This window comes from Contarinia nasturtii, unplaced genomic scaffold (genome assembly GCF_009176525.2).
Source record: "Contarinia nasturtii isolate CC-2019 unplaced genomic scaffold, AAFC_CNas_1.1 Cnas_scaffold_688, whole genome shotgun sequence".
In the NCBI taxonomy this organism is placed as follows: domain Eukaryota; kingdom Metazoa; phylum Arthropoda; class Insecta; order Diptera; family Cecidomyiidae; genus Contarinia; species Contarinia nasturtii.
In genome coordinates, this window is record NW_022198039.1 from 67,080 (window position 1) to 91,073 (window position 23,994).

Sequence of the window (23,994 nt, forward strand, 5' to 3'; positions counted from 1 at the left end):
TCGTTTGAAACGTGTTTAAAGCGGTTTGATTTGCGCATGAGTCACAGCCGTTCATAAAATATAAATGGATACGGTATTGTTTGGTAAATGACAGTGTAATTTTCCAGCATTCCAACACTTTGCTAAGAGACACCAAACCAAAATATTAACTGATCAACAGCACCCACGTCGTGCGATACAAAAAATTGAGTCGACCGCAGAGCAAAGTTTAGTATCGTGCTGAACTCCAACTCAAACGGGAGCTTTTTATCGTTTATCCTGTTGCTTGGGTGAACGTAGTTTTCTTTCGGAAATCATACTACACAATAGCAGTTAAGTTAAAGTTGCTCAATTCGACAAAGTGGAAAATACAAAATAAAAATGGAATGACTGTTATTTCTTCACAAATAATGTGCAAATGAAGTATGTACTTCTAATTTTTTGAAAATTTGGCAACATCCTCGTGTTAAATTAATGAATAAACGCGAATTCTCGTAAATAGTAACATTTAAAAAAATAAAATAAAAAAGAGATTTAATTTATAGCCAAATGTATGAATGAAGTGGAATACATAGTGAAAAGTTAAATGTCGATGAAAATATATGTATTTTCGTTTTCGCCGATTTTTCGCAAAATTTATTTCGGAATAATAAACCAGACAATATGGTAATGTAAAAAGGTTGTAGATAATCAAAATAGTCGGCTAAGTTAATGACATTTGTAGTGCCAACATACCTAAATTGGGCCGATATTATTTCAACCGAATCATCATTTTAACCTTATCGCTAATCGTGTGACAACTAAAAGTGTGATGAACAACAAACGAACTACACAAGTTCTACTATAAAAAAAAACTTATGTAAGTGCTTCAAAAAACACAATAGAAATGAATGACCACTTAAAATAAATTGCCTTTGATTTGGTGCAGTTGATTCTCTAATTCGCGCCTTAGCGATTACGAATCAAATTTGACCATTTGGCACGCTTGAAAGACATTTTAAATTTGCATTGTTATTGCTTCAATTGACTTTATTTCTGTAATTGCCACGAGCAGAACTTTTGCAGTGAGATCTAGTGCCAATTTTGCAGTTATGGAAAACAAAGTGCACAAATTGCTTGATATTCGATTCGATGATGCCAAGATTTTGTTATACGTTAAATCAAGATTATCTCAATCCTTGCAATTATTCACACTGCGAACCGAAACTGCGGAGACGCCATAGTTCATGATTTAATTTTAATCATATGGGGATTAAGTCATGGAACCAAATGACAATTTTGCCAATTGGAATTTATTAACATTTCAGTTAGTATTAGTAAATATCTTTCATATGTGAATCAAACTGCTGGAGAATCAATCAAAATGCAAATCGCAATGATTTACATTTGATGATTTATGGTCGAAACATTGAAAATTTCAAAAAAAGTGGTTAATGGCTTTATAGTTCAACTAAAATATTCAACTTGAAATGGAATTAACCATTTTAAACTTAATTATAAATTGACGGTAAAATAATATTCAATTCGATAGTTGCAGTCGAAATATTTTTCAGTATAGTATCAGTATTAATGACAAATGATATCAACATTGCACTGAAATGACCAACAAAGTAAATATAGATTTTATATTTTTAGACAATTTTACTAATGAGTTTGACATTCAAGCGATAAACATATTCCGGACCAGAACTAAAGTTTTGTGTGTTTTTGTGTTGGATACTAATTTTCTTTCTAAGAAATTGTTTGCCATGTTTTGGAGAAGGGTTTCTCAGTTGGTTCGACATCAAACCAAATTAATAAGAGGTTAACCTCAAGTCAAACCCATTTACGTACCATTAAAAACACACTTAACTTTTGCCCAGAAGATTTATAAAATATAGATGAATTTCACAAAGTAGTCAATTATGGCATTCATTTGACTTCGTTTGGTGCGAAAGCTAATGACTTCACGTTGAGCTGATTATTTCCAAGTTTTAAAATTGATTGCCTCCGTTCCAAGAACAATGTTCTCACTCGGAACTTCTGAGAAATTAAAAAAAATGCACCTCGATAATAACACGTATAATGAATACAAGACAATTAGACGCAAAACTGCACTTTTTCTCGAAATTGTTTATTGATTGCAAGCGATAAAAAAGCATTTCACTTTATTATATGGTTACAGTAGGTCGTTACCAAACAACGTTCTCAGTGTAGCTAATTTAATGATACTAGGACTTTAGGAAGTCCTTAATGTGTCTGCTCAACAACGAACGGGACAACTACATGTAAAAAATTGCACTGAATTATATCATTGAAGTTTTTGCAATGTTTCAAATGAAAAGAAACAGCTGTTTGTTTTACCCACCATTGACCTTCATTAGTTTCACCAAGATGAGATGATTAAAACGAAAACGTGTAAAAAGGAGTTTATTTATTAATTTGATCAAATTTGAATTTCAAGCATTAATACTTTAAAAGGTAAAGTGTTTACATTATTAACCTTCTTGGAATTTACCATGAAATTTTGTTTATCACTTTGTGCCGAACATGTTACGAGCAAACACAGTTCGCCACTTATCGCAATGCAGAAAACCTTCTTAATTGCCTACAATCAAATATCGTTTTACAAAGTTGTTCTATTGCTTGACCCAAAAAAAAAATCGAATCAATATGCCCCATTCGCCAACTTACTGAGTAAATGTAATTAATTTTACCATCTTTTTTATTGGTAGATTGAGAATAAGTACATTTTCAATTTTTCATTTGAAACGCCATTCGTCCATTTAAGAAAAACTTGTATATCAAATGTTCAATAGATTTTTTTAAAATACAATTTGTTAAACGAGATTTTAAATCTAAGCAAATGGTTCATTTCATTTTAAAATAAAGAGCTATGGATATTTTTTCTGGATATCATATTGATTGCGTGGTATGTGAATTGGAATCAAAATTCGTTGTCCTTGGCTATGTTGAAGAACCAAAAAACGCGACCTCCCTCATACTTGATGAAATTTATCTTCGTTATAAACTTTAACCATTTACGCTTTAGGAGGGACCAAAGTTTAGACGAATTCGTGTACAAGAGACAAAGAAGAAATAAAAATATATGAAGTCAATCTTCCCATTCATCACTTACATTTCGTTCAGAAAATAAATATTGCTTGATAATAATACTCTTTCTAAAAGTTTTACTAAGCTCATGGGAACATTTCAATGTGTTTAAATTGTATAGTTAAAAATTAAGAGATTTTATGCCTTTCATTCGCCATAATATGTATATGTTGAATGTAGTATTTGGAATTGGGAATGATTCTATTTCGGATTTGTTTTTGCATGAATCCGTTAAATACAAATCAATATTTGTACTCTTGCATTGAATACTTTCAGAGTACATCGAAATGAAAAATTGAAACCGTTTAGATTGAAAAATCATTGGTTACGAATTTTTTAAAATTTATTTCAAAGCTTATTGAGTTTTTAACCCTTTTTTAAAATGTAAATCGCAGTGATAATCACAATTTCGAGATATTTTCTACAACTATACAATTCATCAATCGTTACGCGAAGTTTTTTTCTCCACAAAACCGTCCATATGGAAACTCTATCTCGACCAAATGTAATTATTTGGATTCAATGCTCATGAGCACATCTCAAATATCACGCTGATTTGAGTTTGTTTTTCTATATACGAAAACTTCTACGACTCCGCGCTCTTATACATATAAACCAACCCTATGGGGTTTTAATTTCGTTTATACATCGAGCACAAATGAAAACAGCATGTTGCAAATTAGAGTAAAAACTTGAGAGTACAAAAATCGTATTTCTGTATAATAATGGAATGAGTTTTCAATGAAATAATTCGTTTCTAAATCATTTCAAAGCAAAATATTGAAATATGACAAATAGATAAGCTGGAAACGTTCACTTCATTTACGACGGAATAGCAACATATGAGTTTCAAACAAAATAAATCACAAATAACGACACAATCGAAAAATTTAAGCGAAGTGTAAACTGAAACTGAAGCGTATACACGTGTTTTTCGCACCAGAATGTGGGATGATTTCAAAAAACCGATTCTTAAAAAACTCTGGCAACATTCCAAGAATCAAAATAATACTGATTCATACCAAGAGGTGTAATGCGCTCAATAAGCGTAATGCTTTGTTTGCCGAACTTCGTATAGACAGTGCCATCTATATATAGAATGGGATATTATTTCACAAGTTTGAGAATGAGCGCATATGTTATTCCAAAAATTGTTGAAAAATAATTTAATAAATTGTTTCATTTTTTTGTTTTGAAAGTGAAGTTAGCACAATTAGCATTAGATAATTTCTATTTTAAAAAAAACATAAATTTATTAGCGTTTTAATTTAACTTAAAAAGCCTCGGGTGTAGAGTGTGTAGATCTTGTAGAAATGATTTTGTTAAAATCTCCATACGTAAACTCATAAGTGTGAGTGTGACATTTGACAGATAGATACAAAACGTAATGTTATTGTTCTCTTACATACTTGTCATACACTCGTGCGAATTATTCTGTTCTGTTAAGTTCGTTTATTCCGTTCATTTATTTTATTTATATTCTTAATCTGGCAATCACAGTTTAACATTAACAGTTTTATTGATCTTGACACCGGCTGTATAAAATATCCTGATGGAGACTTTACTTTTATATTAAACTTTATTCTGTTTAGTTCGCCAAAAGATAGAGTGAGGGCGTTAGTGTGACAGATTTCATATAAAAAAGCTACTGTATTAGAGATCTTTTCATACCAGAGCATACCGACAGATGAATTTATCAGATGATTGGACCATTTCGATTTTTTGATATTTATTGACTACATTTGAAACCGTGACCATAGACTTTAGATCTCTATAGTCAGAAAGTAAAATTGCTCTAAATGAATGTCACAGATTCGAAATGTAACAATTTATCTCATAATGCCATAATTGATGTTATCTTTCGGTATTTCATGGTTCTAGGTAAAAAATATTACATGTTTCAGAAGAATTTCTTTGTTAACGATTTTGTTTTTTAATTTTACATCGTGCAAAAGATTTTTAAATGAACTGAGTTTAATAGCTTTATCAAAGGTCTTTTACTATGGAATTGTGTGTGTGTATTTACAGAAGGTTCTTTTTGATTGCAATTCAAGTTGATATTTTTCTCTCTCAAATTTTGCGAAACCCAACTGAACAAAAAATAATTGTTTACCTATGCGAAAGCTGGAATATGTTTTTTTTTCTCCTCATTGATATGCATAATGTAAAACAGACTTTTTTCAATTTGTGCAGAACTTCGATTCTCTCGGAATGGTTTATCTTGCCTGCGGAGCTTTATGTGTTCGGTTTTTTATAACGGGTTTTAAAGGAGGCGTATTTAAAATGGTTTTGTTGATGGCATTTATTGCCTTTTGCACGTTTGTTCAATATCTTCAAACACAACAAAAGAGTCTACGTAAAAGGGTTAAAAAACAGGTTAAGCTAATTAAGTTTTCATTGGAATCCACATATTTGAATCGTTTTTGTAGATAATTTTACACCACCGAGAACTTCCTTATTAGAACTTGCACACAGTTGGTGAGATAAATGTTTTTTATGTCTCATGTGATGAGTATGCTGCTTTATGTTTGAGATAAGATACAGTCCCGTCAGAAAGTTTGAGACCAAGCAAAAAAATGTCATACAATTTCATACAAATAGACGATTTTTTGGAGCAATATTTAATATATTTCAGAAAGAGCTAGACTCATAATTTTTTGCACACTTATTGTTCTATTTACGGAGAGTAAACTACTGAAGTTTTACCAAAATAAAAAGTCTTACGGGAGTAAGACGAACTTTTCCGCACTGTGGTAGTTGCGTATTTTATTAAGAAAGTTCAAAATAATATTTGCTCGATTCTTCAAGTCTTTCAAGCGGCGTAAAGTTCGAGACCAAAAAATATGTTTCAACTTTGGCAACGAAATATTTTTTAATTTAATAGCAGAAGTACCCGAGAAAAGATTTTTCACACTTTCATGATGAACCCATTTGTACGACATTTGAAAGTATTCTATTTTCTAACAAAATACTATAAAAAATATGTCTGACGTTAATTTTGCCATAAAAATTATTTTTGAAACACTTTCCATAACTAAAGTCACAAAAAATTTGGATCTTTGTATGGGAGCCATGTCTGTATGCTATATTAATGGTGTGAAACTTTGCACAGGTTATTTTTTCACAAAAAAATAACATTCGTAGGGTTTGGAGAAATTTCAACCAAAATTAAGGGTACCTCCCATACAAAATATTCGTTTTTGAGCCAAAAATTTAAAATTTTGTATGGAAGGTACCCCTAACTTTGATCGAAATCTCTTCAAACTTTCAGAATGTTATTATTTTGTGTAAAAAATAGTCTGTGCAAAGTTTCACGTCATTAAAGTATCATACAGGCATGGCTCCCATACAAAAATTCAATTTTTTTGTGACTTTTACAAGGAAACTGTATTAAAAAATATGTCTGACGTTAATTTTGCCATAGAAAAATATTTTTGAAACACTTTTCATAACTCACAAAAAAATAACATTCGGAAGGTTTGGAGAAATTTTAACCAAAATTAAGAGTACCTCCCATGCAAAATATTCGTTTTTGAGCCAAAAATTGAAAATTTTATATGGGAGGTACCCCTAATTTTGATTGAAATCTCTTCAAACTTTCAGAATGTTATTTTTTTGTGTAAAAAATAGACTGTGCAAAGTTTCACGTCATTAAGGTAGCATACAGGCATGGCTCCCATACAAAAATTCATTCGACGTACAGATTAACATAAACCATGCTCAAAACGGCCTGATTCGGGTTCGCTGACCTCAGAAACGTCCAGAAAACATGTTTCTGAAGTTTTCAAAATTTTGACCGATTACAATACTTTTCACCTTACACTATGTGTGCGGAAAAGTAAAATATCTACGCGTTTAAAAATATCCGATGTTTGCACTTTCAAGTGTGAAAAAAGATTATTTTTCATACAAAATGTGTAATTTTTCACACTTGAAAGTGCAAACCTCGGATATTTTTTAAACGCGTAGATATTTTTTGGTAAAACTTCACTAGTTTACTCTCCGTAAATAAAATAATAAGTGTACAAAAGATTATGGGTCTAGCTATTTCCGAAATATATTAAATATTGCTCCAAAAACTCGTCAATTTGTATGAAATTGTATGAAAAATAAAGAGTCTTACGGGAGTAAGACGAACTTTTCCGCACGGTGGTAGTTGCGTATTTTATTAAGAAAGTTCAAAATAATATTTGCTCGATTCTTCAAGTCTTTCAAGCGGCGTAAAGTTCGAGACCAAAAAATATTTTTCAACTTTGGCAACGAAATATTCTTTAATTTAATATAGCAGAAGTACCCGAGAAAAGATTTTTCACACTTTCATGATGAACCCATTTGTACGATATTTGAAAGTATTCTATTTTCTAACAAAATACTATAAAAATATGTCTGACGTTAATTTTGCCATAAAGATTATTTTTGAAACACTTTTCATAACTAAAGTCACAACAAATTTGGATTTTTGTATGGGAGCCATGTCTGTATTCTACCTTAATGGCGTGAAACTTTGCACAGGTTATTTTTTTCACAAATAACATTCATTTTAAATTTCAACCAAAATCAAGAGTACCTCCCATACAAAATATTCGTTTTTGAGCCAATTGAAAATTTTGTATGGGAGGTACCCCTAATTTTAATTGAAATCTCTTCAAATTTTCAGAATGTTATACTTTTGTGTAAAAAATAGTCTGTGCAAAGTTTCACGTCATTAAGGTAGCATACAGGCATGGCTCCCATACAAATATCCAAATTTTTTGTGATTTTTTCAAGGAAACTGTATTAAAAATTGATTGTATCTCAAAACTAACGTCGGATTCGGTTTTCTCGTGCCAAAAAACCCCCCAATACATATTTTTGAGTGTTTAAGTCTACATTAAGTATGACTTTTGGACGAAAATTGGACTCTTTTTCATAGGTATCACCAGGCATGGAATTTTTTTCCATCAACCAAAGTCGCTCAAAATCTGATGATTTCTATTCCTGGGGACCCCCAATCATCCCGTGAAGTCAGATTTCAAATAACTTTTCTGGGTGGTGAGAAAATCGATGGACAAATTTTGCGTACGGCGGACAACGTACGACGTACGACGTGGAAGCGACCCACAACAACCATGCTCAAAACGGCCTGATTCGGGTTCTCTGGCCTCAGAAACGTCCAGAAAACATGTTTTTGAGGTTTCGTAAATTTTGACCTATTGCAATACATTCCCCTTTCACACTAGGTGTGTGCGGAAAAGTAAAATGAGCTTGGTCTCAAATTTTCTGACGGCACTGTATATTCAATTGCAATAAAAGTAATAATTGCATATTTACTTTATTTTTTTTTGTCATGCGGAAGGTGTTCCCAATTGTGGCTATATTACCCCGAGTATGTCAGAACGAAGGAAACTTTTATTTCTTCTTCTAAATTTTAAAAGGAATTGCCATGACTAATATCACAAATTTTAATCGAAATCAGCTACATACACAAAAAATTGCACATTTACATGAGAAAATCTACTGAAAAATGTCTTTGATTCATTTGAATTGGACATCCCTTCAAAGGAAAACAATACAATCCGAATTTGAGATTTTTTGCGATTTCAAATTAAATATTTTAAAAGACTCACAGTCTCTTCGACGACGAAGAGTAGCAAATTCACCATATAGAGAAAAATGTAGCACATTTCATTTATGTTCAAAAACTCAAATCCAGCTTGCATATTGCATTGTTGGAGTTTGAAATTTGATCACATTTTTGGAATGCTGAAACACACATTCGGAAATAAATAACATCGCAAAATGTGTTATAGTGATGCAAAAATAATTCAATGAACATTCATTCATTTATCGAGCAGTAACGACGAACACAAAAACATGTGTATTCATTAGCGTTACCCAATTTCCGTATCATTGTTAACATAGAAGCTGTGTTCAATAAATATTTATTGGTAAGCGAAATATGCGCACAACATGAACGAAACCAACTGTTTGAACGCTGTTATTGTTAATATGTCTGAAGCTTTTCGATATCATTTAATAGTTTTGTTGCTCAAACATAGGAGCTGATAACGATAAAACCGTACTCATATATTAAACAAAGTCTCAAACATTGAAATCTAATGATATATTGTAGCACTAGGTTGCAGATCAATTTCTATGACGGGTCATGTTGTTGCCGTGCACGTGTAGGGTTTGTATATGTATTTATTACTGCAAATGAATTAGTCTGAAATTATCCAGCTTTTATATAGGGCATAAAAGAAACGACTGCCGACCCTTTTCTGACCATGAAAATTTGTCGATATCCTTTTAACGGAACTCCATTTACAACGCAGTGAAATGAATTACATTTTATTTCATTTGAATATAATTGTTTTTGAAGCTTTAATGATATTGGTATTATGATTCTCCATTAATGAATAATCGATAACCGTATGCACTCCAACTCAACGTCTAAACAACTTGAGGCCAACCACCCGTTATTTAGTTATTGTGACCGTATCGTAACGAAACCTACAATTAACGAGATACACGACGATCAATTGGTTTGTAAACATTCGACAATTCTTATTTGGAATACCGACACGACACCATGGCATATTAGATGTATGGGGTGCTTTTAATGTGTTGGCTTTGATTGATGCTTAACAATGCGGTTTAATAGACGACACATTGCAACCAATGAGTAAAACATTATGTGTTTTCTCATGAAGTCAAATCCTGAAAAAGATTAGCGCATAATGGAAAAGCAGATAGTATCAACTAATAAATTTGTTCGTCTTTCATGTATCCACAAAAAGTATTTGACAACTTTCTAGATTAGTAGAGTTGGTTTCAGTGGTTTCTACATAATTACCCTTGACTCAAGGGCCTTTATAGAATTTTGACATAGTAGATAGTTGTGAGATAAAAACCATTGTTCAAACTTGCTTAATTTTGTTTTTTTATTCTTTTACAGGTTGCATGGATAGAGCTACCGAAGAAGAAAGTTCGATAGAGCATCATGTACAACACGGCTGACTGATTATATAAATATTTCAATTTATTGAGCAATCTGTAAAAAAATAAACAATACAAACGAAGGAAAGATGGATAAAAATAGCGCTACACAGCTCAGTAATTTGCCCGATGACCATTTGTATTCGGTCTATCAATATATTACGGGATTTGAAAATATGACTGAAAAGGAACTGAGGAAACCAATCCTACGACCTGGTCTACACGATACGTATTTTTTGTTCATCATACAATATGCATTGCTAAGCATAATTGGATCGTTTTCAAACATATGGATCATTTATTACATAATTCGTCATAGATTATATCGAGACAATACACATGCATTTTTCATAAACTTGAGCCTGTGCCATTTTATGCAGTGTGCTTTCGTCGTCCCCATCACATTGGTAGTAATCATCGTCCACAATTGGATATTGGGCCAGTTTATGTGCTATTTCGTACCTATGTTGCAGGTAAGTAATTCCACAAACCATTGCGGCTAAGAAGATTTTATATTGCTTTCAGTTAATGGTACCTACTTCCTACACATCTCTACATGGATTATAATTGGAATTTTGATTCTCAAACAAACCCATACATGTGATACGATTTGTAAATCAGTCAAATGTCAACAATGTTGCTGCAGAACTGTTTGTGTAAAAAATAAAATTCGATAACTTTCAGAACAGTGATTGATATAAATTCAACACCGTTATCGGCCAAGAATGCTACAGCAAATTCTTTTCAATTCATCTGTTGCACAAGATGTTGGACAATATGTTATACTTTGCCAAGACAAATGATTGTGCTTGATGATATTTACAAGTCGAAACACCGTCATTTTTCAAGATGTCCAGATAAGCGCCCAAGCATTCCATTGACATTCCCTTCTTCCTACGTCGGTTCGTTTCATGTGTTATTCACATTTTGGATGTTTGTATTTGGGGTATATTTTTTTCTTAAGAAATTGAGGAATTTCCCTGAATGTGATTATTGACCAAATGAAAAACAATGTATTTCTCATTTGGTTTGAGCAACGACAGCAAGGACCGTCAAATATGCAAAAAGGTAGAAAAAATAATATATTGTACTGGGGGAAATTAGATTTGTTTAGATTGGTGGCCGTAAAATATGCATAACAAAAATGGTAATTTTTTTCAGTTTAATTGGTGCGCAATATTGACATTAATGCATAGCTTACACTGTGGAAAAGTATCCATTTGGCGAAGGATGTCTTGGTGACAACCTTGCAAAGGTCCCTTTTGGCAGAAAGAAAGGATTGACGCTTATGCTTTTCTCAGTTCTTTTCTGTTGAAGAAAAATATGAATATTTTGGAAATTGAAGAAAAAATTGCATTACAGTAAAAGCTTTTAATGCTGTTATGGTCTTTTTTGTGCCTGTTATTCATTTATGGCCATAAATCGACCGACTTTGCATTTTGTGTTTGCGGTTCTTGGCAAAGAAGCCCATACTTAAAGATTCATAATTGATTAGAAAACCCAACAAAGCTAATGGACAATATTAGCCTACGTTCATTTCCTCAGTATGGAAGATCCATTAAAACTGCCACGCCACTTATATTCCATTGTTCATTTAAAAAAGTTCAAGGCTAAAATATGTATATATTTTGAAAATATTGATATCACTGTTCCTTGTTGTGTGTAACTTATTTATTGAAGTCGACAAAACACCTACTGTTTTCTAGTAAAAAGTATTTAAAAAGATACTTGTTCATATATGATAGTCGTATGAATTCTTTATTGGTACTACAGGCACAATTTATACGTATGATTGACTTTACAGTATTGGCTTTTTTGGCGTTGAAAGGAAATAAATCAAATATGCCCTTAAAATCTTCAGATGGAGAATCTGTTCAGAAATCGGTTTTTATTGAATTACTGAAATTCGAAGGGGGTTTTATCGTGCAAACAGTTGCGTTTCACGCGTGTCTTTGATTTCACTCAAACAAATTTCATATTCGGTTTAATATCTTCTTTTATGTTTTATTTTTTACATTATTGTCTATATTCTTGACATTTTGTGCAATTCAGAATAAATCTGAAAAGAACAGTAAGAATAATATACTTTTTATCCATTGACAATCGAAAAGCAGATATTTATTCTCATTATTTGATCCGAAGTGTGAAAATGAATAAAACTCCACCAAAATTCAAACAATGTCGTAAAATTACACAATACACATCTAGATTTACAAATTGTGCAGAAATGTTTTGTTGGAACTGAAAAAAAAAACGGTTGGTATTAAGCAGAATTGAAAATAAAGCTCCTGGATTATGTTTGATAATTGCATAAAAGCGCATAAATATAAATTTTAAAGAAAAGAGCGATTATTCACAGCGAGTTCATTGTTCAATTTGACGAGTCGCTGAATAATGTCAAAAAAAGAAAATCAGTACATTGCTTAATGCTGATATTCTTGACTTCGGTAGGCTATATACAATATACATACATACGATTGCACACTCGAAAAGCATACACAACAAACAGCTAACCAATGACAAATAAGTTGTACTTTTGGTGACATCTTGAATTTATTTGAAGTGAATCATCTTTATGGTTTTTCTATTTTGTTATTGTAAAATATTGCACCAAGAGAAAATGGAAAATGATGGTGTCGTGTTGTCATATATAGTTAAAGTGACAAAGAAAGCCAGGCGTCGATGACAAATGCTGTCTGTTGAAATGAGGCACTTTCGATCCAAATAAAGTCGCTTTTATCAAGTCATGTTTTCTGTTGATTTACTGTTACTGATGGCATCCGAATGATATTTGACGTTCGCCGCCGTACCCCATTTCATCAGTGTTCACATGTGGATCCATAAATTTCGCATGATTTGCACGAACTGACTCTATTTAACTTGCTTTTCAGTACAAGTGAGACTTAAATGAGACTTTTCACATTATCAACCACATTTTTTTCCTCGCCTGTTCATTGGACTGTTCTATGGTTAACATGGTTGAAAGAGTGTGTGTGTCCTCCTATATATCGCTTTGCCAATTTACCTTAGTTTTTCATCATAAAATGCGCATCGTGTTGAAAATAATGTTTTATTCACACACTTTTGCCATTCCATGCGGTGCATGTAGCACAGAATGTTAACACATGCATCGACATAGGTTTGAAAATGAAATTTACAATACTATCTGAAGTGAAATGAAACGAGTATCATGGGAACATTGGAAATGCTTTAAAAAACGAATACAACTCATATCACTCATATTTATATTGGCCAACCAATATCACATTGCATTAATTATGTATCTTAATGCGTACAAATCATTCGTCAATTTATATTTTGTTTTTGCACGGGAAACATTTTCCCGTACATTTTCTCATGTAGACCATGACTAAAATGCCAATAGGCAAAGAATAATAAATGACACAATTTTAATTGTGATTCACAATTTGTGAACAAAAAACCTTATATGTTTTATTTTCAAACATTTTTTTATAATACGTACCAAACATGGGCACAGGGGGTGTAAGCCCGGATAACCCCCTTAAATCTTCTGAGTTAACCACCCCCTGCCCGACGGCAGCCGAAAATTCTTTCAATTTGCTAGGGATTTTCGCAAAGACCTTTTTGTTGCTCTTCAATTTTTACGGTGGAGAAAAATCTTTTAATTTCCTAGGGTTTTTCGCGACAAAAAATCTCTTGATTTTCTAGGGTTTTGTGAGTGGCCTTGAATTTTTTTCGTGCCCATGATATGTACAATATTTTTTTATATTTTCACTAGCCATTCTTCGGCAGTTTTTTTTTTATACAATACCTTTTCCTGAGATATTTTTTTTTCATTTATATTAAAATAATTTAATAAGTTTTTTCTTTGTTTGTGATTGGATGCTTCCCTTGTAGGATATACCATTACATGCCGCGCTCCTAACACATTTGTTGATTGCTTGGGATCGAATGCGGTGGCTGAATGATCCCATGAATACACGTTTTCCAGCGTTCGTTTGCAGCTGTGCAACATGGTTAACAGGAATGATCATCGCATTGCCTTATCCAATTTATACAACTTATTTGGACTTAGGAGTGAGTGTAATTTTATTTCGAAGAATTGTTCCAATTGACATGATTTATTTAAATAATTTATTTTATTTGAATTTTCCACATTAAAATTGCAATAACGTTAATTAATTGCAATGTGGGAATCTATTTAAAAAAGTTATGACGGTGATTTTGCGAATATTTATGACTTTTATTAAGTTCATGTTATAGAAACATCAAAATTGAGAAAGCAAAATGCATGAAATTTTATTTCATAGGATGTATATTCGCGGTTTTTTCTATTAGTTTATGTTTTTGCCTGCACCACTTGCAGTTCGAAAAAAATCTTATTCCACGCGCACATACATAGTTTTAACATTTTTTACTTCTAAGAAATGACGCCGTTATGTTTATGTTTTTCAGTTGTATTTCCCCAAATTCCACGATGTCGGTATTTGCGTGGTAAACTTGGTTGATGATAGTCAAGAATACACACGCGGACTCTTCTTCTTGATGTGAGTGCAAAACCCTTTTTCTAATTGAATTTGGTTTGATCTTGGCTCTTATTTGAATTTAAATATTTGTTCCATTGCAGCCTCGGCCAAATCCGGTGGGCGCTGGTATCGAAGATTTTTTGTCGAAGATTCAACGAATACGACATCTATTAAAAGACATAAAGATTTTTGTTACTAAAGAACACACTGACTCTGATTTTGTGTGTCCGTTTGTATTGCAAATTCTGCACTCAGTTGTCAACCGTAGTTGCAAAATTTATAACACATACGCATACACCGAATCGGAGTCAGTGTGTTCTCAGTACTAATACGTTCGCAATACAGCTATATAGTTTGCTAGAGCTGTGTCAACACAGCAGTAGCAACGAAAATCTTTATTGTCTTTAATAGGTGGCGTATTGTTGAATTTTCAACAAATATTTCCATACAAAAAGTGCTTCACCAGCGGCCAAATCTTATTTACTATATCAATGAAAAATTATAACAAATGTCATCACATTAAATGCCAAGGAATAAGAACACAATATACTTTACATGTGTATTGAACATAAGCAACTTCTTGCGTATTGATGCACTTCGACATTTGTCAGCAGATCAGACATAATTTCTCATTGATTGTATTCGCACCAAATTTTTTTATTGATTCTTATCAAACATTTGACATTCACAGGTATGTTGCTCCATCCGCAATATTAGGTTATTTGTATTTTCACACTGCTAAGGATCTATACTCCCCAGAGTCTGAGTTGAGTGTGATGATGTATGAACATCGGGCGGATATCACAGCTAATCATCATCAAAGGTGAGGAAATTAATTCATATATTGATAAGAGTGTTGCGAGCCCATCAAGGTTTTCATCAACATCGAATAGACGAATTATTCCAGGCGACGAGACATGAGGTGTTCATCGACTACACGCATGACATGTTTGATGAAACGCAAACAAAAACGACAACACAAGATACTTCAAAGCTATATTGTTGCCAATTTATTATATTACGATTACGTTCGGTGAACAATGAACGACCGATTATTATGTGTGAATGTTCACTTCCACTTCTGATAAATATATCATTCATACTGAATATTAATTGAGCCATTATCGCTACAATTCTATCTAAATTGAATTGCAAACGTGTGTGTTTCATAATTCAAACTTACTACATACCCAATGCCCGAGATAAATATTGAACTTATCAAAAGTTTCTAATATAGATGAAGTTCTTGCTCAATTCCAAATGAAATATCTTTAATTTTAATACAGACTGTCTTGTTCATCACACTTGAGTGAGTTCTGTCATTGTTCGTGATGATTCATTATTTATTTACACTGTAGATTTAACAGTCGTATTGTGTCTCTTCATTTATCAACACCATGTTTTTTATATGAATGGTTTATGCCTTTTACCATATCCCTTGTGGAAAATTACTGACTGACTAGTCAGTTAACTGATTTGGGACGTTTTTGGCTAAAGCCAACTGAGATTGAAGTTGTTTTAAGTTGATTTGGATGATTTTTCAGTCAATCCTAGTAGAGAAAAATACAACTTAATTCAACTTCATTCGCAGTTGACTTTATAGACAAAAACGTCCCAAATTAGTCATCTGTTTAAAATGACATACATAGACGACTAAAGTCGACTGAGTAGACGACTTCAGTTAAAAAAATTCAATTTCAGTCGATTTCAGCTAACCAGTCAGTCAGTGACTTTTTTCCACACGGGTATCCAATTGCAAACTTTTCTGGATAAAATGTTTTCTATTTATCTCGCGCTGTATTTTCCTAACATCAGACGTTGTTTGAATTATAAATACATTCATGATGAACATTTCGAAAATGTTACGGAGCCTAGACCTAGACAAAGCGATATAAATTCTAACGATTTTAATAAGATTTGCCGTATAATATTTGCTATGCTTTTTCGTATCATTCAGGTGAATAACGTCAATGATTATGATTTAAATTTGTAGACAGCCATTTATTTTATTTCACAATTGTTACACTTTTTGATTTTATTCTCTCAATTTTATATTAAACTCGTGCAATATGTTGCACTTTCAGGCCATGAAAAACATAAAAGCACCGTTTCCCCTCTCTCTCTCTCTCTGTGTGTGTGTGTGTGTTGCCCTATTTCATTCGAGTGAACCTAATTTCGGTGGAAAGTGAGATAATGCGAGACATTATGGTAGCACAACATTAAATTCTGTGACACATCATCCTTATCAGATATAATAGCTGGGCATAAGCAAAACACAGAATTATTATGAAATACGTCGAGACTATGTGCGTATCCAATAAGCCGGTGGGAGATTTCACATAAACTTCTCTGCGTTTTGTTGCAAGAAATAAACGAAAACAATAGAAGAGGAAATGGGAGAGTCATAAAAATGGTCCCATAATAAAAATAAACCCACATTTTGTCAATGTGATTAGGTAAATACCATTCCAAATGACATACAGTGTATTGGGGTGGGGGGAAGACACGTGGAATAGCACTGGGAAAATTGCAATGGGATAGACAATTCAGTAGTTGGAATTGCAAAACACTGCATGGAATAACAAAAATAGGTTGGATTCACCACATAAATGGTCGGCAGTACAGAAAATGTATAAAACAACCAAAATATTATTGTTGACTAATATAATTCAAAATCGTTTATGTCCCCCCTAGGTTTTGGGTTTGGCTGTTGTATTTTTGTTCAGTCTGTAGTATTCATGAAATTGAAAATTGTTAAATTTGAATGCTGATCTTCATTTTTACCAAATTCAACAGTTTCCCATTTCATAAAAAATACAAACAAAACATAAATACTACATTACCCAAATGTAGAAAACCAACACATTGAATGTAATTTATTTTGGCACATTGAATTGGTTTTTATGGAAAATTTAAAATTAATTTTTAATAAATGACGATTGAACTGGAATTTTCACATGAATTCACGTATTCGTCTTCGAGTTGAAATGAAATTAATATATGTGTAGATTAAAGCCATATCTTTAAATCCGTTTCACCAATCGATTTCGTTTGAATTTTTTTAATATTTTACAATTTTGTCTTTGATTTACTTTTTGAATATGACTCTACCTATATGCGTTAAACCTATAATTTAATAAGTGAGTCAGTTTATAAAAGAGGAAGCAAAGTTCACAAAAATCACTGAGATATAAAAAGCGAAACAAATTCTCGCAAATGTTATCGATTTTGTGCGTATGTTAAAAAGTGTCCATAATTTATTTGATATGAATGTATATAAAAAGTTTTATAGCCGACAAAAGGAATAACAATGTACTTTATAATTTACGGATGTTAGCCGAAAGTATAAAATAAACACATAAATACAAGATATGGAAGCATGCGAATTGCGTCGAGTTCAATTCGAACCACCCACTGTACAAATTGAATACATTGAAATAAAAGCAAGAGTGGCTATCTGAGCAGCAATAATGGCGTGTTCTATGTGTGTCTATGTATGTTATAAAGACTATGTGATGATAATAGAAAATTATTGTCTATACTGTTCTAATATTCGAGTCTGTATAGCTTTTTTGAATCCCTTAAAAGTTGGCAGTTTTGTATCAAATACAAAGATTTTTTTTGAATTTTCTTGAATAAAAAGAATAAATATTTCAATTTCTTTCTTTGTTGAAATTTATTGCAGCATATCATTATTTTTGTGAATAATATCGAAGAACATTTTACGAGTGTGAAGTAGTAAAAATGGCGTCGAATATGATGAAATTTCTCAGAAATTGTTGGATGACAACAGGGATGAAAATCGGTGTGTTTATTTCAAAACCCATATCACAGGCTAAATAGAAAAAATGTTTATATACTGGATTCGTTTGGACAAATCCACAAATCCACAAACCCATATACCGCAATTTCGCAAAAATTCTAACCTTCATCAATATCAATTTTTATATAATATAATGTTGTCAACCTAATATACATACATGTGTTTTAATATGATTAGATTCTTGAATTAATGCCATCACACTAAACTGAAAATGACAGAAAAATATTATATATTATAATACTATGCGAAGTTTTATGTAAAAACAGATACCAGCGCTAAATAACATTACGTACACAGAATAATTAACAGCGTGTTTTCCCCGAAACGTTGCTTTGCCGTGCAAGTACTCAATAAAGCGTAAAAGTGAAAAACGTCCACAAGCATATGAAGTTATGCACGCACATCAATATAGGCCAACGTTATTTCAAAAGTACGTAGTGAATTTTCCATTGGAAAACCTGACATGAACCATATTAATATTCATTTCATACATGTGTAGTTGAGTTACTACATTTCATTACTAAAGACTTGTTGCCGGCCTGTTTCAACAATATGAACACCCTAATCCATATTGCTAGCATAATAATGATTCAATTTGGCACTTTTCGCCATTTTCTTGAATACAACAATTCAAAGTTTAATATAGAGTTTAATAAGAATGAGAGCTGAAATCATCAAAGGAATTGTGTTGAAGCTAGATAAAGGAGGTATTTTTAAGTGCAAGCAAGCTTTTCGATTTAAATAATAGCAAAATAAAATTTTACAATTGCTGATACAACTGTCAAAATAAAGAAACATCGGTCAGTTTTTGTCTGAGCGCTGTTCGAACTCATTACGTGTCTGCATATCAGAGCTAAACAGATGAACATGATGAACGAAACTCAAAAGTGTTTCTTTAAACGGTTCTTTAAACTTTAGCAAAAAAATGACTTCGTTTGTTGTATGTTTTATTTAAGAAATATATCCCATCTATTTTTGCATATGTTTCGACGATTTGATAGTTTTGCAATCTATTTCAATATATGCAATGAATTTACTCATCATTCTTCTAATTGTCATGTTTTATTTTCACTTCATGCTGTCTCACATATATCTTGATACAAACATTTCTGCATTTATAAAATAGGGGAAATGAGAGCAGACTGATATGATTTTTAGTGTTTGCAATTTTTTAAGCCAAATTAAAAGATATCGCAACATCTTTCATCAAGTACTACCCAAAAACGTCCCTCTTGAATGTCTTTGAACGTCACATAGCAACGACTCCTATCAGCGGCCAAACGGCATAAATGTAAACTATGTTAAGTGACACTTAATAAGTGTACAAAATTGTCCACAATGAAAGACATTTTCAAAGATCTATGTTGCCGTCTGTAGAGTACGCTTCGACCTATTGAGTAGTGAACAATAACTTCACTTTCTGTGAATATTCGTGAATAACATCTTTATTCCTGATTATCGTAAATACGCAAAATAGCGGCAAACATCACACTGGCTTACTATAAGAATATTAACTACACACTTTTGAAGTTCTTCACTCAAATTATTTTTTTGTTGTTGAAGAATTATAAATTTTCAGCCCGAAAATTGTTTTTATGCAATAATAACATGATTATTAATTTTATTTTGTGTTGTGTGTGTGTGTTTCAAATCGCTGCTGTATACGAGCTGTATAATTACAAAAAACTACGATAATCACGAATATTTGTAATATTTGTCGCTATATACCAAATTCATACAAAACTGTGTTTATTTGGTGTTTTTTTTTCAAGTTCCGAACCCTAGTGTTCGACTCTGTGTTGTTGTTGCTTTATGTATAAAATCAATGACATTCAAGACCGGTGCCCAAAAAAATACCACCTCATTCATCGCCACCTTCAATCATCCTCTAAAGTCTGATTTTGATGTTGTGATTTGTTTCCGTGAAATGTTTTTCCTTTATTTATGATAACCTTTTAGTTTCCCATTTTATTGGCGGCCACTGCTTTTTGATTGGAGATTTTTTAAATTTTTATGAAGGTCAAAATGTTTTACGTTTAACAAAAGTGTGAAATTTGTATGAGTGCATCAGTGTGCCCTCTCACCCCTATATAAATATATAACCAAGGAACTATTAAATTGCTTACAGACATTCGACGACATCTACACGTAGTGCAAGTTCTCGAACGCGATACGATAAATATGATGCACAAGCAGATGCATCTCGTGAACAACGAACGCAGCTCTTATTAGGAATAATAGCAGCGTGTGAAATCTTATTGGTTGGACCCCTCATGGTTTTACGGTAAGCTAAGAAATGTCATTATTTATAAATTTAGTCACATGCATGTAGTGTTGCTGTTGGAAAACCGATATACCGATACTTTGAAACGAAAGAAATATATAGATAATCTATCGTATGTTAAAGTTTCTTTTGCATGACTATCCAAAGTATCGTTTGCATTCAACTTTTGTAAATCGTTAAGTTTGCCATACATTGTTCTTATCATTGAATTCTTTTTATTTGTTTGCGTTAGATTTGCGCGACAGCAAATGGATGAAACGTATGAAAATTCTTCGCATTTCGATTTAACATATTTGATGTTGGTTTGGGTGGCTTTTCTACCAACTATTATTTCTCCAATTTTGTACTCATTTTGGATTATCTCTGGGTAAGTTAGAAAGTTACATTTGTAGTACAATGAGCTTCGGAATCAGTTAACTTATCCGATTAGAAAAAACTTAGGATTTATCTACGTAACATGTATATTATGCTTTTATAATGCTGAAACTATTCAAATAATACAATAGAAATCCTTTGAATGCGTTAATCGATAAAATCGATTTGAAATATTAAATTTGCATTGAATAATTCCAGGCCGACAAAAGAACGAATTTGGCACTATTTTCGCTTATCGTCACGTCGTAGTGACAGTGATAATAAATTGGAATCGCAACGCTCAATCGAAAATTCAATAACACAGGAAAATTCGACCGAAATATTAGATATTGAAGCAAAAATGCCACATGCATCGAAATCCAATTACATGAAACCAACGAGTAAGATAAATTCAACCACGCATTCATCCGCAAACGCATTGAAGCCGAAAAAAAGTGAGAATCGTATAAATTCGAAAAAGACAAGTGCAAGAAACAAAAATGTGCGTATAGATCTTATTCGACCAGAGCAAACTGAATTGAATAATTCATGTTCGAATATAACAGCCAGCACTTACGCTAGTGGAAATGAGGTGAGTGGCACAAGCAGTGGCATCGCTATAGATTTTGAGAGCGGTGCTCATATTGAACAAAAATTGAACATCGATCACGAGAGTGTATGCAGCGGCACCAGCAACGATCGATTATCTTCTCGCAGTCATGACGTGCCATCAGAAAGTGGCAACTTATTGCTTCGACGTGAGTCGTCGAGTACATATGAAAGGGATATGGATATAATTGATTTACTAGAACGCGAACGCAGTATGGATTTGCATGAAATAATTGAGCGTGAACGACAGACTGAACGTTATCGAAGGAAAGTGTCAAATACGCGAAGCAATTCGGGAATTGAACGACGAAAATTGCCCGATATCACAAAAATAACAGCACCGTCAAGTCCAAAGCGATCCGAAAAATCGACAAACTTTCCGAATTTTGTTTTCACCCACCAATTCAATGAGTTTGCTGAGGCTCGAAGTAATCGTAATCGAGATTCAAATAGTGTCAGTTCCAATACATCGAATCGAAGTCGAAATAATTCACAAACATCAGTTGGTAAGAGGAACAGTGACGCTTACGCGTGGAAAGATGAAGAAAATACAATTCGTAACGTAACGACACGTGCGAGAAGCATTGATTCAAGAAAAAGCTCTACCAAATCAATTCATGAGAATCGAATGACTGGCGGTGGTAACAGCTTTACTTCTGCGACGTTTGCAAACAACTTGTAATATAAAGATAATGTTGAAATTGAAATTGATTTAATTATACATTTGTAAAGTTTAAAATGGCTTAAACTAAACAGGAAACAACTGTTTCAAGCTATAACTTCATAAATGATGCCAACTAATAAGATTAAAAGTATAAGCACTATGTTAGACTGACTGTGGAGCACACACTGCATGTATATAAATATGTCCGTTAGATGATGTGAGCATTAGACTAAGCGAAATATGGTTGAACATTTTCGTAATCGTCTTTTTTGACACGAACTTTCATCAAAATTGAAATAATCGCACGAAGTTTAAATATATTATATTTAGTTTTCACATTTTGACATGAAATGTGTTTTATGGCAGTAAATTTCACGCTTTAGTTGATGCATTGTATCTTAATACTCATTTATTTTTGACACGTTCGCAAAACATGTTACTACAATTCATGTTTTACTACGACGAACAACTACGCCACAACAGTAAAATGTTCGTATTTTCTATTTTGAGGTAAAATTGGTATGTACACCAAAATTCTACAAAAATATTCGTTTTTTTCTACTTTCAAGTAATACAAATTCTGTATAGAACTCCATTGAATCTTACTTGTAGCACAATAAACGAGACTATGTTTTTGCATGATTTTTTTTTTTTTAAAGTAGAGCATGTATTTCGAGTGATTTAGTGTCATATAAGCGATTTAATTTCATTCTGTTGAAAAAAGGGAGTATGTTTGAAAATATTTAATATATTTGACATTTTTATCAGAATTGCGCGCCAATTTCATTAACATTAATTCTGATATACATAAATGCATAGTACTATCTCAAAACATCATGCAAACGGGTGAGCGAATGGATTCTTTGGTGTTGCCAAGAGCACACATTAACACCAAAATATCAGAGAGAGAGAGAGAGACGATGTTCGCTATCGTAACTTGTTCGTTTGCGTTAATTTCTACCAAAAAATTTCACAATTTTCATAGAAGCTCATTTTTCATTTCATTTAATATGGACTAAAACTTACTCTCTCTTATGACAAACTTGCTTAAAAAACATGCTCTTTTTTGAACATTTCAGGCCCAAATACATACTCTCCTCTTGAAATATTTTCAGATAAAAAATGACAAACTCTCCTATCGTTATTTTCGATTTAGATTTGTATTTAATTTTATATTAAAGATGAAGCATAAAAACTGATAAAAAACCTGTACAGTCAGTAAATCTATTACAATGAATGAAACATAACAATCGTCACTTATTTTATTTTGAGGCTTCGTAGAATATACCAACGTAGTATGAGGTACACGTGCGAATGTTCTTTATACAGAGTGGCCGTCTATATGATTGTCCGAGAATGAATGTGAGTCTTCTCCTGAGAGTTTATTGAAATGTAACACCGCCATACAAAAAATGCTGACTGTCAGCAATTTTTGTATGGCGGTGTTACATTTCAATAAACTCACAGGAGAAGACTCACATTCATTCTCGAACATTCATATATATCTCAGTGAAAAGGAGGAATTATTTTCTGGGGGGATGATTTTTTGAAAACTAAAAATTCTCCAACAAATTTCGTTTTTTTGGAAGTCACTTATTGACACGAAAATCCCTAGCAAATTGAAAGAATTTTACTCCGCTAAATTCGAATAATTTTCACGAAAAAAAGAACAATGCCAAAAAGTTAGCCAGCTGTCATTGCT

At 32.5% G+C, this 23,994-nt stretch overlaps 1 protein-coding gene across 1 annotated transcript; it reads left to right on the forward strand.

Moving 5' to 3' along the window:
• Positions 1 to 575: 575 nt before the first annotated feature.
• LOC116340443 lies at positions 576 to 23,622 on the forward strand. The gene is made up of 8 exons (XM_031766932.1): positions 576 to 838; positions 10,010 to 10,523; positions 13,930 to 14,109; positions 14,488 to 14,579; positions 15,250 to 15,381; positions 20,510 to 20,665; positions 20,898 to 21,032; positions 21,239 to 23,622. The coding sequence occupies exons 2-8, from the start codon at positions 10,140 to 10,142 to the stop codon at positions 22,308 to 22,310; spliced, it is 2,151 nt and encodes a 716-aa protein (XP_031622792.1). The 5' UTR covers positions 576 to 838; positions 10,010 to 10,139; the 3' UTR covers positions 22,311 to 23,622.
• The last annotated feature ends 372 nt before the right edge of the window (positions 23,623 to 23,994 follow it).

Coding starts and splice junctions, on each gene's coding strand:
- LOC116340443 (XM_031766932.1), top strand. CDS start 10,140: ATGGATAAAAATAGCGCTACACAGCTCAGTAATTTGCCCGATGACCAT. Junction 14,110..14,487: donor CAACTTATTTGGACTTAGGA/GTGAGTGTAATT, acceptor TATGTTTTTCAG/TTGTATTTCCCCAAATTCCA. Junction 21,033..21,238: donor TCATTTTGGATTATCTCTGG/GTAAGTTAGAAA, acceptor GAATAATTCCAG/GCCGACAAAAGAACGAATTT.